General features: G+C 46.3%; 1 protein-coding gene across 2 annotated transcripts; it reads left to right on the top strand.

Annotated features, from left to right (window-relative positions):
- Nucleotides 1-993: 993 nt before the first annotated feature.
- nr1d2b (nuclear receptor subfamily 1, group D, member 2b) lies at nt 994-10,505 on the top strand. Of its 2 annotated transcripts, XM_026155625.2 has the most exons (8): nt 994-1,349; nt 3,407-3,637; nt 5,931-6,019; nt 6,375-6,519; nt 7,199-7,899; nt 8,266-8,451; nt 8,531-8,741; nt 9,260-10,505. In XM_026155625.2, the coding sequence occupies exons 1-8, from the start codon at nt 1,331-1,333 to the stop codon at nt 9,454-9,456; spliced, it is 1,779 nt and encodes a 592-aa protein (XP_026011410.2). In that variant the 5' UTR covers nt 994-1,330; the 3' UTR covers nt 9,457-10,505. The 2 variants fall into 2 exon arrangements, with proteins under 2 accessions (XP_026011410.2, XP_080151930.1); XM_080295804.1 differs by lacking the exon at nt 3,407-3,637.
- Nucleotides 10,506-19,460: the final 8,955 nt, after the last annotated feature.

The following is a 19,460-nucleotide window of genomic DNA, read 5'->3' as shown; positions in this document are numbered from 1 at the left end:
TCCTAGCCATCCAGTGTAGATGTCAGTGAAACTGTTGGGAAGACAACGTAAACATTTCATTTGTACTGTATAATCTGCAGATTCTGACAGAAATCTGCAGCTATCCTTTGAAGCACCGCTCCTCTCTTAAACAGCAATAAGGATCATTATTAGGTTATTTACATTATTATGTAAATAACAAAATAACTTAAAGCAAAAATTGGGAAACGTAAAGTCCGAAGTCTTTATATTAACGGCCATCAGTCAAACAATACTGTTTGTTCTTGGTCTAAACAGAGCGCGTTGTGTGTGACATCTTCTTTTGCGCATGCGGGCCGCTTTGAGCGTTCACACTAGAGCGCGTTTGCTGTCGCATTTTATTTGTAGTGTGAACGAGGAGACAAAAAAATCGGATTTGATCAAAAAATCGGAATTGAGCATTAAGACCTGCAGTGTGAACGTAGCCAAACTCTTTGTAGCGTGAGTGGACCGGAGCAGAAAAAGCTTTGCTCAAACGAACCGTCCATTTACAAAAGAGATTTTAAAAAAATGTCCATTTCTCTAGATTCAAACTTATTACAAAATCGACAAAAGTGCAGAAGTTGACTTTGGAAAGAAAAAAGATATTATGTTGCAGCTGAACTATATGTCAAACATTTTAAATAGTAATAGTAATGCTGGTGTCCCTGCACGACTGTGTTCAATCTAATCAAAGTGGTCTTTTCTGCAGCTTTCAGACTTGCAGTGGGGCATAGTGGAAGCTTTAGCAGGAACATCAGTGCACTGTCACATAGATAAATATAAGGTGTCCTGAAACTTTTGGACTTCAATGAAATGTTTCAGCATATGATAAACGCTATCAGGAGGAGATGCTGTGTCGCAACCCGCTCGTCTTTTCTGACATTGCCGAGTATCTTTGCTCCGTTTCACTGGTGAAAGTATGTCAGTGGGTTACATTGACACAAGTGCAAAGCTGCAGGGAGGGGAGGGAGGAGTCAGTGAACTGGGTCACATGGTTTTCACACTGATCGCTACTCGAAACAGAGCTGAAAGCCGTCGAGCACACGCCTGGACTGGAGCTCCAGGAACGAGTGAACGCTGCACATTTGATCGTCGCCTCGGCCGATTTTCTGGTTGTTTTAGGGGGAAAGTACATCTCCACCGGGCTGCTTGTAAAGCCGACCGTAGCGTGTAGGGTCTGAACTAGGCTTATGTCTTTGGTTCAAACTTAAAGACGGTTAGTTTCTCTTACTGGGACCAATCAGCGACTTTTCAGTTGCTGAACACTAAAACTGAGAAAACGGCTTTGGCACCGAGGTAGCAGAGGAGGAAACCCCCAGACTCACAGGACATGGAGTCCACCAAAGCTGGTAAGTACGCCTGACAGCATCTGCACCCGGCGACGGGGGGCGTACTGTACTTACCTCCTGCCTTTGGCTTCAGTCGAACCGGAAAAGTAACACGACCGGTCACATTCTGACTGTATTTCTTGTTTATTGTGGACTTTCTGTCGAACCCACTTGTTACTGTTAAAGTGGGTTAGGGCCACCGTGGGCGGTTGTTGTTACACCAGTGTTTGGCTTCCGTGGCACTGCAGTCATCTCGGCTCACATGGACCCGCCAGCCTAGCCATGTGCACTTGTGTTTACGCTCCCCGTGCGTCTCAGCTCATTGGCCGCGCGGTGCAGTGACGTAGGCGTTGCATAATTTCTCCCAGCTCGATGTGTGCAGTCTCGCCGTGATACACGTGAGGCCTCTCATGGCAACGCGAGCTGACCTAGTTTTCCCGGGGAAAGCGCATGCGTGCTCCAGGTGGGGTGCGTTTAAACCCCAACACCAGCAGCTGTGGTGCTTTGCTCATGGGACGGGGAAGGCTTTTTGTGTAAGAAACGTACGTTAGTAACATGATTAATAATAAACGTCACGATATGACCCGCTGTATTCAGTTTCTATGTTACCATTGATTTAATAAAAACAACATTGAATAAAAAAATAATAATAAAAAACCGGAAGTCCACAGTTGTCTTCGTTTGCTCAACTCTCGAGCTCATCGTCTGTCCGCTGACAGCACTCGAACTAAGATATTTCCCGAGGGCCGTAAACGCAGCCTCGGTTGTTTCCAGCTCGTATAAAATGATCTAATTACGCAGAGTTAGATAAACATTAGAGCTGGAGACGGTCACTGAGTTAGTTACAGGTTTGACTCATATTTTCCTGTTTCACTCATGATGCTGGATACACAGTAACCTGATAATCCCATGAACTAAACCTCATTTTTGAAGCATTCAAAGAGGCTGCGTGAGCTCTGAGTCATCACTGGCACTTTTTCACCTCATACTTTTCCTTTGCTGTGTATTAATGGGGGACAATCTTTATATATTTCTTTTAAAATGAAAAGTGTATAAATGAAGGCATGTATTCGATCTGTTTTTACGACTGTGAATGACTGAACTACATACACACCCCTGCCAGGCTGACATTATGTAATCGCTGTTACCTAATCATAAAGAATGGGAGAGGAAGAAATCAGGTCAGCCTGTGCTGAGGGTGGAGCTCCCTGGTGCAGCAGCCCGTCTCTGCGGCGTTTACTGGCCCAAGAAATGTTTGTCGTATTCTCGTCTGCCCTCTTTACTTTAAGCTGGTTGGTTTTCACACAGGGAAGGTGTCTGTAGCTGGGGGGGTAAGTCAGGGAGAAAAGCGCCACCTACAGAAACCATGGCGACATTACAGCGTTCAAACAGGGCTCAGGTTATACCGATGAAATAAACGGTGTAACTGACAACGAGCAAAAGAAGACACGCACATCTGGTAGCTTCTTGTGATTGCAGTAGAGTGTGACGATGAAGTGAGTTTCCTTTTTGTCCTAATGCAGAAACAATCAGTAAAGTTTGATAAAGTGCACATTAAAATCAAATCAGAAATGTGTTATCAGGCACGAGATGGACTCATTTTATTACAGTGAGGTCACCCATTACTGAGGTGTCTGTCAGGCCCTCAGCTGAGCGTTTCTCTCCGTTGCCGTCTTGCTGTTCTGAGACTGCATATGAGGAGCACGGGGTGGGTCCTGAACCACACACTCATCCTCTGATGGTTGTGATTGGAGGAGCGGTTAGCCACTGAGCAGCTCCTGGGTGAGCGTCCTTATTGACTCTAATAAAGACCATAATTGACTGAATGGATTCATATGACCTGAAAGTAAAGTGAGGAAAGCGTTTACAGAGGTCACAGGGACACGAGGGCTGGTTGCAGACCATTAGACCAATACAGGTCACGTTTCAGGAGCTACATTCATCTTTGATACTGTCTATTTTCCTCATAAAATACATGAGAAGTTTTCAGTGCAAGCTCACACAGTAGGCTTTGCTTCATTGTTACAGTCCCTGTTCTCACAGTCCGTTTCCTCCCCTCTCTGCTGATCGCTCGCCAGGAGGCGTAATAGCCTACATCAGCTCGTCCAGCTCTGCCTCCAGCCCAGAGTCGTGTCACAGCGACTCCTCCAATGGCAGCTACCAGTCGTCCTCCCCGCCCCGCGGGTCCCCGCCTAGCCACGGACAGCTGAGGCAGCCGCTCGACCCCACGATGGCCGTAGGAGGCCTAAAATTGCCACGGACTCAGAAAGGTGGACGCTCGTCGTCCACAGCAAAGACTGGCATCACAAGTAAGTTGGACACTCTCATATGTGTCTTCAGATGCTGCCTGTGTTAAGTCTAGGAATCAGTGCAGCATGTCAGGCCAGTGAGAGCATTACATGACTTAAACATCTCAAGGACATTATTGGAATCTGCCCAAAACAAATGTTGACATTTTAACTTCCAGGTAGCTTGTTTCAGCCGCCGTCACTTAGGGCTGAACGATTATGGAAAATAATCTAATTGCGATTTTTTGCCCCAATATTGCGATTGCGATGCGATATGCGATTATTTTTTAAGGTATTTGTCTTCTGTATTATTAAACAAAGACAAGCAATACATCATATAGTATGGCCAATACTATATTACATTAATTTTAAACTGTTCTTTCCTGGAAGACAGACCTCTGTTATGATGACATGAGGTGATGCATGAATTGATGACTGACATTTTTATTTAACTTCTTCAATCACAACAGTATATTTGAACATACACAATAGTTTATTTTTAGCTTACAAACATCTGAGCATAAAGTGCTGACAAGGAACCCTGGTGTAAACATTAAAATGAAAGTCAGTACAATGTTCAGATTGCAGAAATATACATAAACAAAATCAGTGGCTTTACCACACTCAGTTTTTCGACATCTGTGAACTACTAGACAGTCATTCAATTAAAAAATAATATTAAATAAATAAAACTAATAAATAAAAAATACACACATCTTACTGATCTCTGCAGTCAGTAACATTACACATAAAGTGCAAACATAATAGCAATTGTATAAACACACACACAAACACGCCTTTAAAGTTTAAAGGCGTGAAATTGGACGGTCTAGTTCTGATTAGCGTCACCGCTGTCTCGGTGGAGTTTAATAAACTCGGCCGTCTGCTTCTTGCTATCTAAAATATAACCAGACACTGGTGTAAATTCTCGACTGTCTCATACTTCTGTTTAATAAGTTTTCTGTTTGACGTTTAGTCAGCTGTGTGAAAACCAAGGAGGAACCCACCCGGGGGATTAATAAAGTTTTATTTTATCTAATCTAATAACTTTAATCTCAGCCAAACCGATTTACTCACGAACAAACAAAACACTGAAAAAAGCCCAACAATAACATTTTTAGGTTGTCTAAGTGACTTATATATTACGTTTAACCCGAGCAGCGAAACTCCGCGGTGATCTGAAAATGATGTGCCGGGAGTTGTGCCGTTCTCGGCCGCATCAGTAACCCTCGAGGTCCCGGCTAGCTGTCGAGCTGGTGGGTAGCAGACGCCTCTGAAAACGTCGAAGCACTTTTGCAAATATGGGATGTCTTGATAAACCGAGCAGATATTTGATGTTTACACAACTACTTTCTCACCTGAAAATATGTTAAAAGTTTATTTTGTGACCCAGAAAGATTAGTATGAGTAATTTTAAAACTTAGTAGCGGCCGCCATTGTTGGAAACTGGAGTTTGGCTGGGCCGCGCTATGAATTCTGGGATATGGTAGTAATTTGGACAGCCTTCGGCGCGTCGCTGTGACGTAATCGGTCTACAAATGCGGCCTCAGGAGGATGCAGCCCATGAATTTGGACATGTCCAGAGTATAATCGCAGCCTTTGCGGTTAGAAAATTGCACTTGATCATGTCGCGATATATCGCAAATGTGATATATCGTTCAGCCCTACCGTCACTGCACCAAGAACATCTCACAACTAATGTTCTCTCTCTGAAGACGGTTGAAATGAAACCAGAGGCTGTTTAGGAGAAACCCAAGACAGAGCCAGCACGATCTTCCTGTAGACGGCTAATGACTTTTACATGTGACGTGTTTGTGTCTATAAATAAATTCTCAACATAAACCTTCACAGAGCAGTTTATCAGAAACAGCAGTGTGATGTTGAGGCTGTAGTGACGGGCAGGGATGTGAACTGTACCACATCAGGGCTCGCAGAATCGCTAGCCCCACGGAGCTAGCTAGCTATCTCAGCCCCGCCCGTCAGGCTATATGATAACCCGACGGGCGGGGCTGAGATAGATTTTGGTCGCCCGACCAGAGATATCGCTAGCTCCGGGACGTCGGGCTAGCGATTGTGCGAGCCCTGCACATAATATAGCACAGCAGGTTATTTGAGAGTGGTTTAGTTTCCTCTTCTTCTACTCCTGTACCAGGACTGATGCAGAGGGTTTGGGGTTTTTTGTGAGTGGCGGCACCTACTGTTCAGGAGGAGCACTGGCGTAATGACTTGGTGACCTCGTTGGGAATAATCGGTGGGTTCCCAGTTTTTTTTTTTTTCCAGATAAACTGTAAGAATTTGTTTTTGTATTTCTCAGAAATCAACGGCCTGGTGCTGCTCTGTAAAGTGTGCGGGGACGTGGCCTCTGGATTTCACTATGGCGTCCATGCCTGTGAGGGCTGCAAGGTGAGGCTGCCTCTTTGATACGACGCAGTGTGAACTCGCAGGCAGCACAGGATGAGTCTCTGTGCGACACAGACACGAGCGTTGCGGCGTCTTTGGTTGAAGTGGGTCACTTTAGCCATCTGCACAGCTCAGACTGAAACTAGTTCACTCTGCCTTTATTTATATCTGTTACCCATCATGCTTCATGGTGCTGTGTGGCCCAGTTAGCTGGAGAACAGTGTGCTACATACCACAGCGCTCCTTAGAGGGCGAACACGCACATAATTCAGACAGTTATAAGTCACACTGTAGAAACTGTTCATTTATCTAAGAAAGAGGACAAAAGTAAGCTGTCTGTGTCTGTGAACATACTCAGGGCTTCTTCAGGAGGAGCATCCAGCAGAACATCCAGTACAAGAAGTGCCTGAAGAACGAGAGCTGCCCCATCATGAGGATCAACAGGAACCGCTGCCAGCAGTGCCGCTTCAAGAAATGCCTGCTGGTGGGCATGTCCAGAGACTGTGAGTACCCGCTCTCGTTCACTGACTCGCGCTGTGTTCGGTGAAGAGATTAGCGAGGCTGGTTTCACAGAGTAACGCTCAGCACGCCATTTTCTAACACGTAAAACAGGTTACGGTCAATTTCAAAGCTATAAAAGCGAATAAGTGTCATTTTCTAGTCAGACGGTTGGTGGTTAGATTCCCCCGTCTGCTTGCCAAAGTTTCCTCAGGCAGAGTTCTGCTCGTGTGAGTGTTAGCAGAGAAACAACGTACCTGTGTGAATGCGTGTGAATGGAAAATGAGGCATTCTGCAGGAGAGCGCTACATGAAAACCAAAGTGTTCAAAATACAACATTAAGAAACGCTTTTAACAAAGAAATCACGAAGCTCAAACTTTTAATTGAGCCTTTTCTGTTATTTTTGTTTTAAAAAGATGCCGTTCATTAGTCCTTTTGGCTCAGTTAGTAGTGACAGATGGAAATAGTCCAGCATCACTGACTGTGGAAGGACGTTGGAGTTTAATGATGACATGGTTAAGGGGCAGTAATTCTCAGTATGACTGGATTTGTTTTGAAGGCAGTAATCATGAGGTGTGAAGCTAACGGTTGGAGAAGAGTAAGATGTCCTCCTTTTAAATTCCTGTTTAACGAATGTCTGAGACTTGGGCAAAAATCAAGGAGATTCTCTTCTCGCTCTTCAGCTGTACGCTTCGGCCGGATCCCGAAGCGAGAGAAACAGCGCATGCTGCTGGAGATGCAGAGCGCCATGAACAACATGATGAACAACAGCCAGCTGCAAAGCCAGCTGTACAGCAGCCAGAGCCTGCCCATTGTTAAACCGCTGCCAGCCGGCGCCACCGAGCCTACCTCAGACGATGCCGTCCCCGCCGCCTCCTGCTCTCCTTCCTCCTCACCTCACTCCAGCCAATCAGACTCCAGCTTAGACCCAGAACCCGCCGCGTCGATGGACACCAGCCCCAGCTCGGCCTCGCCCAGCGCGTCGGACAGCAGCGAGGAGGAGGTGATCGGCTCGGTGACCAGGGCCCACCAGGAAACCTTCATGTACAACCAGGAGCAGAGCAGCCTGCCATCCCAGGCCTCGCAGCCCGCGAACACCCTCGGCTGTGGCCTCGCCAAAACCCCCACCGACAACCAGACGCAGGAGCGGCAGGGCACCTGGGACCACCGCAAGAGCCCGGTCACGGTGGCCCGGCACTCCACCTTGAGCCTTGACCCCCAGGGTCAGGAGGTCAACCAGTGCCCCTTCGGGCTGTCCAGGACGGCTGCCACCAGCCACTTTCCAGCATATACACATGGAGCTTTCAGGGCACCGTCCACAGAAGGCTCCACCAATGGATCGTGCAGCATCGCCCTGTGGAGAGGAGGCAACAGGATGCATCTGGTAAGCTGAACAGAGGGCAGTGGATGGTAACAGTTTAGGCAAGCCATTAAAAATCAATGTCAAGGTGTAAAAGCGGACTTTGTAAAATAAAAAGCCTTTTAAATGAAAGTGTCTGTTTGTTGTTTGGATAGATGCTCCTGCCTCTGTATGCATGAATAGATGTGAATAGAACAGCTGCTTTTAGGGCAAAAACAAACTCTAGAAGTCTCACCAAAACAAAGCTTCTGTTTTAGAGCGCAATGAAAATCACTCCGTTTGTCCCAACAGCAGCATGAAGCCATCGTGTCTGTGATTAGTTAGTGAAAAGGAGGTTTCAGAGGTGTGGATGCACTCGTGTCCAAACTGAAGGCCCGCTCTGATCCGCAGGTTTGTCCGATGAACACTTCGCCTCACGTGGACCCTCAGAAGTCCGGCCACGAGGTGTGGGAGGAATTCTCCCACAGCTTCACCCCGGCGGTCAGGGAGGTGGTCGAGTTTGCCAAGAAGATCCCAGGCTTCAGAGAGCTTTCCCAGCATGACCAGGTCAGCCTTTTGAAGGCTGGCACCTTTGAGGTAATTCATTGAATTTTCTTACGTATTGCAGTCTTGTTTAGTCTGTCTGTAGTAATCTGGGGCACTCTGTGGCCTGCAGGTGTTGGTGGTTCGGTTTGCCTCGCTGTTTGACGTGAAGGACCGCACTGTCACCTTTCTCGGAGGGAAGAGGTACAGCGTGGACAGTCTGAGGGCCCTGGGGGCCGGGGACCTGCTCAACTCCATGTTTGACTTTAGTGAGAAGCTCATGAACCTGGGTCTCAGTGAGGAGGAGATGAGCCTGTTTACTGCTGTGGTTCTGGTCTCTGCAGGTGGGTTATCAGACGATCCATCCACTGATAGCGACGCATAAACCACCGTCAGTGTTTGTATCCAAAATGATGAGAACAGGTAGAAAAATTGGCTCATTAACTTTGTTTTTCCTGCCTGAGCTTTGACTGCACTGTAATGGTACAGATTGGCGAGTTGGCGCCACCTGCTGTTTATCTGATGAACACTCACAGCAGGACTGAGCTCAGCTGTTTCAGTGTAAACACATTTAAACTGAGTCAGGCTTTAAAATATTCCTCTGCTGTGACCTGAGCACACGTGAGGCAAACGGTTTCAGTTTGTGCAAAATTGCATTAATTCCTAGAGCATCACGGACACGCTGAACACTGACTTTGGTCAATCATATGCTGTAGAGTGACAGTCCATCATGTCATTATCACAAACACGTTAACCTGACACGAGACTGCGACTAACCACGCGGGTCACACGGCCGTTTTTCTTGTTTGTCAACGTATCGCTAACTGAGGCCTCTCCTCCCTGCTACCTCTTCCTCTCCCAGATCGATCTGGCATCGAGAACGTGAACTCCGTGGAGGCCCTGCAGGAGACGCTTATCCGCGCCCTGCGGAGCCTCATCACCAAGAACCACCCCAACGAGGCCTCCATCTTCACCAAACTGCTGCTCAAGCTGCCCGACCTGCGTTCCCTCAACAACATGCACTCTGAGCAGCTGCTCGCCTTCAAGGTCCATTCCTGAACTTTCCTAAAGTACTTGATGCCGTCCGCCCCCACTTCACCTGAAAACATTGCACCCGAGACAAAAGCAGCCCTAAAGGCCGCCTGGAGCACCAGCTCCACCCGACCACACCTGCACGGGCCTTTGGGTTTAGCTCTTTGTCTAAAAAGTCAAGTGGAAGTTGTACTGTAGGGCGTGACGGCCTGTGTGACGGTAATGCAGACGCACAGACACTCTGACTGGTGTACATGTCTCTCGTGTTTGTGTGTAGCAGCTGTACAAAGATTAGATGCACTTTCCTGTATAGTGTCGATGGTATTTTTGCATTCATAGTGCAATATGTGACTGCTTCTGGGTCTGAGTCTAAACGTTTCCCTGCGGTGGTGCACGTTAAATTGAACTGGTGCTGCTCTCGCGGGACGAAAAACGCGCTGGAGGTAAAGTTCTCTTTAAAAGCAGCTGAAACTGAGGAGTCTGTGCAGGAAAGCTGCTTTCAGTTGGAGCAGCAGGGAAACCTGAACGTGGCGTCTTTGGACAGATTTGGGAAGCAGACGCTTGATTTCATCCACGTGTGTTCGTGCCATGATTTGTTTGTTTTGTGTTCTAAATTATTTGGGCATTGTGACAAATCGAACGTGTCAGAGTCGCTCTTTACTGAGATCAGTATAAATGAAGACTGAAGCCATGAAATGAAATTGTGGACTTTGTCTTCTTTCTCGTGACATCTCCGAGAGTCTGGACAGAAATGTCACCTCGTAGTCACCAGCAGCTTCTGCACGCTTCGTTACACGTCTCTACGCTTTTACAGAGACTCTGTTCTGTAGCTGATGCAGGTCCATGTATGACGATTTCACATAAGTCTGATTGTAAAAGTGTTTGTAATGTAAAGACATGAGCAGAGCTGCTGGTGAAACACTCAGCCTTTTATTCTCCACGACTTCTATTATTGCAGTGACATGTTCTGAAAGGATGCAGTATGCATAGATTTCTATAGAAATATATTATCATATAAACATAACTGTATGTGTGTGTATATAAATAATATGAATGAATAAATTTTCTAAATGGTGTGTACAAGCTGTGGTTATTTAAAACGTGTCGTTCCCGATAATCATGACGACTGCATCTTACCTATTTGTAGGAAAATGTTCTCTTCGGCAGTTAAGAAGCCTTTGCCTCGTCTCCATCCTCTGACCTCTGACCTGCGTCTTCATTTTCAAAATGCATCATGAGGAGGACGGGGGAGGCCTACGAGGAGCTGTTCCTGAGCATGACTCAGATAATCAAACTTTCTGCTTGTTACTGTTTCTCCGTGTGATTAAAAAAAAATATAAAAATATGCGCACTTTTATCTGAGACCACGTGCAGCTTTAGTGCAGTTTGAGTAAAACTGAGTGATCTCTGAAGCCGGCGACACAGAACTCAGTTTGAATTTTAATCGTCTCGCATACACGTGAATATTCTCTTCTACTTACTACTACTCATCTAAAGTGCAGTTTCAGCTTCATGATTGTATGAACTGCTCTGACCGTCTGAGCTGGCCTGTGTGTTTCTTCCTTTAAACAGTGGATCAACCACAGGTGTGTCATGTGATTTATTTCTAACGACATGAGGGAAGAATCCAGACATTTCCTGTCAGACTGCTTGTCAGTCAGCTGTCCTTCTGAGCCTGTGAAAATGGGAGGTTATGTATAAAAATGCCTGTAATTCCTAAACAGTTGAAATAAACGCCTTAAATGCATTTTAATCACATTGATGGAATACAGATGCAAAATCACACCTATTATCCTCTCCTGTGCTCTTCAAGAACAGTAAAGTAGAAATGAAAGTAAAACGTGTGATCGTTATGGATCACCAATAGCTAATTAATCATGTGAAAGGTTCAGACAAGAGTAGAAATTTCAGACGGTTTTATTCAATGCCTCAAGGAGTGAATAAAATAGGACCTTCACAGCAGGGTTGACATATAAACGCACACACATCTATGTAATTCTCTCTTAAAAATGCAGCACTGAATGAAATGAAGGTTTGACTATGGCCTTTCTTTAATACGTTCTTGTGACACCAGAGGGATTCAGTAAAACGAGGTTTAGAAAGGCGACGTCTGAACCAAGTCGTGCTTATCATCCATCAGCAGATGGCAACAGTGCAGCTCAGTCTGCGTCCCTGGCTTCCGGGAGTGGCACCGAGTAAACAGACACTAACATTCACTCGACCAAATCACACAGAGCTCCAGTGTTACCACCGAGTGATGGTGGTAACACTTAAAGTTTTAAACTCAGACCTCTGTCTGCGATAATCAGTGAGAACCATCGGCTCCACCCACGTGTCCACTTCAGTTTGATTGCTGTCCTGTAAACAGAGCACAATCTGGAACCTGTCTGTTCAAACATCCTCTATCGTGTGTTCACTTATGACTTCACAGGACAAGAGCTAGACTCTATTAATGTAGTGCCGTGTCTTTATATTTTCTATTTTGCAAGGAAAACAGGAAATTAGTTCATAAATGTATTGAAATGTGCAGACACATCAATGATAGTCAATCCAATTTTATTTATGCAGCACCAAATCACAACAACAGTCGCTTCAAGGCGCTTTATATTGTAAGGTAGACCCTACAATAATACATACAGAGAGAAAAGCCCAAGAATCATATGACCCCCTGTGAGCAAGCACTTTGGCGACAGTGGGAAGGAAAAACTCCCTTTTAACAGGAAGAAACCTCCGGCAGAACCAGGCTCAGGGAGGGGCGGGGCCATCTGCTGTGATTGGTTGGGGTGAGAGAAGGAAGACAGGATAAAGACATGCTGTGGAAGAGAGACAGAGATTAATAACAGATATGATTCAATGCAGAGAGGTCTGTTAATACATAGTGAGTGAGGTAGAAACACCCAGTGCATCATGGGAATCCCCCAGCAGCCTACGTCTATTGCAGCATAACTAAGGGAGGATTCAGGGTCACCTGGTCCAGCCCTAACTATATGCTTTAGCAAAAAGGAAAGTTTGAAGCCTAATCTTGAAAGTAGAGATAGTGTCTGTCTCCTGAATCCAAACTGGAAGCTGGTTCCACAGAAGAGGGGCCTGAAAACTGAAGGCTCTGCCTCCCATTCTACTTTTAAATACTCTAGGAACAACAAGTAGGCCTGCAGAGCGAGAGCGAAGTGCTCTAATAGGGTGATATGGTACTACAAGGTCATTAAGATAAGATGGGGCCTGATTATTTAAGACCTTGTATGTGAGGAGCAGGATTTTGAATTCTGGATTTAACAGGAAGCCAAAACAGGAGAAATCTGCTCTCTCTTTCTAGTCCCTGTCAGGACTCTTGCTGCAGCATTTTGGATCAGCTGAAGGCTTTTCAGGGAGTTTTTAGGACATCCTGATAATAATGAATTACAGTCGTCCAGCCTGGAAGTAATAAATGCATGAACTAGTTTTTCAGCGTCACTCTGAGACAGGATATTTCTAACTTTAGAGATGTTGCACAAATGGAAGAAAGCAGTCTTACATATTTGTTTAATATGTGCGTTGAAGGACATGTCCTGGTCAAAAATGACTCCAAGGTTCCTCACAGCGTTACTGGAGGCCAAGGTGATGCCATCCAGAGTAAGAATCTGGTTAGATACCATATTTCTAAGCTTTTCAGGGCCGAGTACAATAACCTCAGTTTGATCTGAATTAAGAAGCAGAAAGTTAGCGGCCATCCAGGTCTTTATGTCTTTAAGACATTCCTGCAGTTTAACTCATTGGTGTGTGTTATCTGGCTTCATGGACAGATAGAGCTGGGTGTCATCAGCATAGCAGTGTAAATGTATGCTATGTCTTCTAATGATGCTGCCTAAGGGAAGCATGTATAATGTAAACAGAATTGGTCCTAGCACTGAACCCTGTGGAACTCCATAATTAACCTCAGTGTGTGAAGAGGACTCTCCATTTACATGCACAAACTGGAGTCTATTAGATAGATATGATACAAACCACTGCAGTGCAGTACCTGTAATACCTACAGCATGTTCTAATCGCTCTAATAGGATATTATGGTCGACAGTATCGAACGCTGCACTGAGGTCTAGCAGGACAAGCACAGAGATGAGTCCACTGTCAGAGGCCATAAGATCATTTGTAACCTTCACTAAAGCTGTTTCTGTGCTGTGATGAGCTCTGAAACCTGACTGAAACTCTTCAAATAAACCTCTGCAGATGATCTGTTAGCTGTTTGACAACTACTCTTTCAAGGATGTTTGATATGAAAGGAAGGTTGGAGATTGGCCTATAATTAGCTAAGACTGCTGGGTCTAGAGATGCTTTTTGAGTAAAGGTTTAACTACAGCCAGCTTGAAGGCCTGTGGTACATAGCTGAATATTAGAGATAGGTTGATCATATTTAAGATCAAAGCATTAATTAATGGCAGGACTTCTTTGAGCAGTTTTGTAGGAATGGGGTCTAAAAGACACGTTGATGGTTTGGAGGAAGTAATTATTGAAGTTAACTCAGAAAGATCAATTGGAGAAAAAGAGTCTAACTTAACAACAATGGTACTAAGAGTAGCTGTAGATAATATTAGATCTGTGGGATGGTTACTGGTAATTTTTTCTCTAATGATAAAAATTTTATTTGTGAAGAAGTTCATGAAGTCATTACTAGTTAACGTTAAAGGGATGGTTGGCTCAACAGAGCTCTGACTGTTTGTCAGCCTGGCTACAGAGCTGAAGAGAAACCTGGGGTTGTTCTTATTTTCTTCAATCAGTGATGAATAGTAAGATGTTCTGGCTTTGCGGAGGGCTTTCTTATAAAGCAGCAAAATGATGATCCTCTAAATTTGTGACACGCCATTTCCTCTCCAGCTTACGAGTCATCTGCTTTAGGCTACGTGTTTCAGAATTATACCACGGAGTCAGGTACTTCTGATCTGAGACCTTAGTTTTCACAGGAGCTACAGTATCCAGAGTCGTACGTAGTGAGGAGGTAAAATTATTAACAAGATGATCGACCTCTGTTGTTAGTCAGCATTTGCTATGAGCACCTTTATTCTTCAGCACAACCTGAACTCTCTCAGGCAGCTGTCTTTAAGCAGCCTTCAGGACAACGCTCCGCATCTCTTGAGTATCACTCCAAAGTGCTTCTTTGTAGGTTGGCTACATTTTGCTCTCTCTCTGTGATCCACACTTCTTCAGGGACGCTGGCTCCCTCAGAGTGCTCCACTGTCTTTGTGTTTCCAGCTATTCTTTTATTGCATTGGAATCATCATCATTGCCAATAAGGTGATTTCCAGATGGTTTCACATGCTGGATCAAAATCTGGCTTTTCTGTTTATAACTGGGTCAAACTATGAAAGAGGCTCCACCATATTTTATACACGACTGTAGACCTTCACCTTCCCTTGTCCTCGCTCACACATATCGATGACAATTCAAAACAAACATTTCAAATTTGACTGATTCAGAAGTTTGCAGATGACACGGCCATCATGGGGTGTATCTGGGATGATCAGGAAGAAGAGTACAGAAGTAACGAACTTCAACATTATGCACTCCACACTGTATATAAATGCCACTTGTTTTGCACATATTCAACTCTGTATATTTTATATATTTTATTATTATTATTATTATTATTTTATTTTATTTTTTTACTATTTAATTTGTAAAAATGTGTATACACACACACACACACACACACACACACACACACACACACACACACACACACACACACACACACACACACACACACGTAGGAAAATATTTAGTATACACATCCAGAAATGCATACACTATTATATATTGTACATATATTTATTAGTTTCAGGTTGGCCATTCTTGTATTTTGCTCGTTTGTGTTGTTGTGTTTGCACATCTCTGTTGCTTGTGGGGCTCGCACACAAGAATTTCACTCGCATGTGCTGTGCCAGTGTGCCTGCACATGTGATGTGACAATAAAAGTGATTTGATTTGATTTGAGAAGTCTGGTGAGGAACTTTGTCGCATGGAGTCACACAAACCACCTGCAACTCAACACCTCAAAGACTAAGGAACTGGTTGTGGACTTCGGGAGGTCCAGAGAAGGTCCACTGCCGGTTCAGATAGAGGGGGAGGAGGTGGAGGTGGTCAACAAGTACAAGTACCTCGGGCTGTGGGTGGACAATAAACTGGACTGGTCATGCAACACAGAGCACCTGTATAAAAAAGCCCAAAGCCGACTGTACTTCCTCAGGAGGCTGAGGTCTTTTAACATCTGCAGGAAGCTCCTGAGGATGTTTTACCAGTCGGTGGTTGCTGGAGTACTTTTCTATGCTGTGGTGTGCTGGGGGAGCAGCACAGCAAAGAAGGACTCATCCAGGCTGGAGAAACTGATCAGGAAGGCTAGCTCTGTGGTCGGCATGAAGCTGGACACTCTGGTGACAGTGGCAGAGAAAAGGACACTAAAAAAACTGCTGGACATTATGAACAATGCTGGGCATCCTCTGCACACGGCCATTAACAACCAGAAGAGTCTGTTCAGTGACAGGTTGCTTCTCCCCAAGACAAGAACTAACAGACTTAAAAACTCCTTTGTCCCACACGCCATCAGACTGTTTAACTCCTCTCTGGAGGGGAGAGGGAGGGGAAACAGGAGGACAAAGGAGGGGGGAACAACTAAGCTGTAGTGCCTCTTCACCTCACTGTACAATACCTTGTGCAATACTTTTTGTAAATAGTCAACAGTGCAATAGACTCAATACTTGAAATGTGCAATTCACTTGTATTTTTATTTTTATTCCTATTTATTCTATTTATCCCCTTCGTATATTTTATTTATATTTGTCTCTGTATTTATATGTGTGTGTGTGTGTGTGTGTGTGTGTGTGTATATATATATATATATAACAATTCTGTAACTGTAACTTCGGTCGTTGCTGTGCTTTTTGGAAGTCGAATTTCCCAGAGGAACCCACCCGAGGGATTAATAAAGTCCTATCTTATCTCTCTTATCTGATTAGTTATAGTGTAAGGCAAACCTCAACCTATTCTCCCCGTTTCCCTTCGCTAAGAATGACCTCTTGACGGCCCCCCTCCAAACGAGACCATACCTTATAGTTCAACAGCAGCAGGACCGTGATCACCCCAATTCTCATGGACTTCACTTTAATTAATTAATTTTTATGGAGATTCACCTAAAGAAATGGGAATAAACGATATCATTTTAACGTTGTCCCTCGTGTGTAGACAACACTGGTTCCTCTCTTACATTAAATTCCTGTTTTATGCTTTAATGATTGATAGGTCAGTGTTTAATGGTTTAACTAACAACAACAAAGAAAACGTCTTTAAATCATCAGGCACAAGAACTGGAATGAAAATTAGGAGCCAAAAAAAACTTTGAAAGATCATCAGAAAGCTCAGAGAAATATTACTTAAGACCACTTTTTACATCCATCCATCCATCTTCATCCGCTTTATCCGAGGCCGGGTCACGGGGGCAGCAGCCTAAGCAGAGAAGCTCAGACCTCCCTCTCCCCAGCCACCTCCTCCAGCTTATCCGGGGGAATACCAAGGCGTTCCCAGGCCAGCTGAGAGATATAATCTCTCCAGCGTGTCCTGGGTCTGCCCCGGGGCCTCCTCCCGGTGGGACATGCCTGGAACACCTCACCCAGGAGGCGCCCAGGGGGCACCCTTGTCAGATGCCCGAACCACCTCAGCTGGCTCCTTTCGATGTGGAGCAGCAGCGGCTCTACTTTGAGCCCCTCGCGGATGCCCGAACTTCTCACCCTATCTCTAAGGGAGAGGCCAGCCACCCTTCGGAGGAAGCTCATTTCTGCAGCTTGTATCCGCGATCTCGTTCTTTTGGTCACTACCCACAGCTCGTGGCCATAGGTGAGGGTAGGGACGTAGATCGACCGGTAAATTGAGAGCTTCGCTTTTACACTCAGCTCCCTCTTCACCACGACGGACCGGTGCAGCGTCCGCATCACTGCAGCCGCAGCCCCAATCCGTCTGTCGATCTCCGGCTCCCTTCTCCCATCACTCGCTAACAAGACTTGATACTTGAACTCCTCCACTTGGGGCAGGAACTCATCCCCGACTCGGAGTGGGCACTCCACCCTTTTCCGGCTGAGAACCATGGCCTCAGATTTGGAAGTGCTGATCCTCATTCCCGCTGCTTCACACTCGGCTGCGAACCGTTCCAGTGTGAGCTGGAGGCCCCCACCCGATGAAGCCAACAGAACCACATCATCCGCGAAAAGCAGAGATGAGATTCTGAGGCCACCAAAGCGAAAGCCCTCCGCCACTTGGCTGCACCTAGAAATCCTGTCCATAAAAATTATGAACAGAATCAGTGACAAAGGGCAGCCCTGGCGGAGCCCATCACCCACCGGGAACGAGTCCGATTTATTGCTGGCAATGCGAACCAAGCTCTTGCAACGGTTGTATAGGGATCGAATGGCCCGTAGCAATGGGCCAGACACCCCATACTCCCGCAACACCTCCCACAGGACACCCCGAGGGGCACGGTCGAATGCCTTCTCCAAGTCCACAAAACACATGTAGACTGGTTGGGCAAACTCCCATGCACCCTCAAGTATCCTCGAGAGGATAAAGAGCTGGTCCAGTGTTCCGCGTCCAGGACGAAAACCGCATTGTTCCTCCTGTATCTGAGGTTCGACTAGCGGACGAACTCTCCTCTCCAGCACCCTGGCATAGACTTTCCCAGGGAGGCTGAGGAGTGTGATCCCCCTGTAGTTGGAACACACCCTCCAGTCTCCCTTCTTAAAGATGGGGACCACCATCCCGGTCTGCCAGTCCACGGGTACTGCCCCTGATCTCCACGCAACATTGCAGAGGCGTGTCAACCAGGACAGCCCTACAACGTCCAGAGCCTTCAGGAACTCGGGGCAGACCTCATCAACACCAGGGGCTCTGCCACCAAGGAGTTGTTTAACTGCCTCAGTGACGTCGCCCCCGGAAATTGGCGGGTCATTCCCCTCATCCCCAGACTCTGCTTCCTCCTCGGAAGACGTGTCAGTGGGATTAAGGAGGTCCTCGAAGTATTCCTTCCACCACCTGACAATTTTCTCAGTCGACGTCAGCAGCGCTCCGCCAGCACTATACACAGTGCAGGTAGAGCACCGCTTTCCCCTCCTGAGACGCCTGACAGTTTGCCAGAATCTCTTCAAGGCAGTCCAAAAGTCTTTTTCCATGGCCTCACCGAACTCCTCCCACACCCGAGTTTTTGCTTCAGCCACTGCCCGAGCCGCATTGCGCTTAGTCTGTCAATACCTGTTGGCTGCCTCCGGAGTCCCACAGGCTAACCAAGCCCGATAGGACTCCTTCTTCAGCCTGGTGGCTCACTTCACTTCTGGTGTCCACTATTTGGTTCGGGGATTACCACCACGGCAGGCACCAACCACCTTACGGCCGCAGCTCAATGCAGCAGCTTCGGCAATGGAGACGCTGAACATGGTCCATTCGGACTCAATGTCCCCAGTCTCCCTCGAAATGCTGTTGAAGCTCTGCCGGAGGTGTGCGTTGAAGATCTCGCGGACTGGGGCCTCTGCTAGATGTTCCCAGCACACCCTCACTACGCGTTTAGGTGCACCGGGTCTGTCCAGCATCCTCCCCCCGCCACCTGATCCAACTCACCACCAGGTGGTGATCAGTTGACAGCTCAGCCCCTCTCTTTACCCGAGTGTCCAGAACATATGGTGACAGGTCTGGTGATACGATTACAAAATCGATCATCGACCTGCGGCCTAGAGCGTCCTGGTGCCACGTACACTTCTGGACACTCTTATGTTCGAACAAGGTGTTCGCTATGGTCAAACTGTGATTTGCACAGAAGTCCAATAACAAAACACCGCTTGGGTTCAGATCAGGGAGGCCGTTCCTCCCAATCACGCCCCTCCAGGTCTCGCTGTCGTTACCCACGTGAGCATTGAAGTCTCCCAGCAGGACAACAGAGTCTCCAGGTGGAGCACCTTCCAGCACCCCCCCACAGGGACTCTAAGAAGGCTGGGTACTCTGAACTGCCACTCGGCGCATAAGCGCAG

This window comes from Astatotilapia calliptera, chromosome 22 (assembly GCF_964374335.1).
Source record: "Astatotilapia calliptera chromosome 22, fAstCal68.1, whole genome shotgun sequence".
Lineage (NCBI taxonomy): Eukaryota > Metazoa > Chordata > Actinopteri > Cichliformes > Cichlidae > Astatotilapia > Astatotilapia calliptera.
The sequence above is the reverse complement of the archived record's forward strand: the minus strand, read 5'-3'. Positions and strand labels throughout refer to the sequence as shown.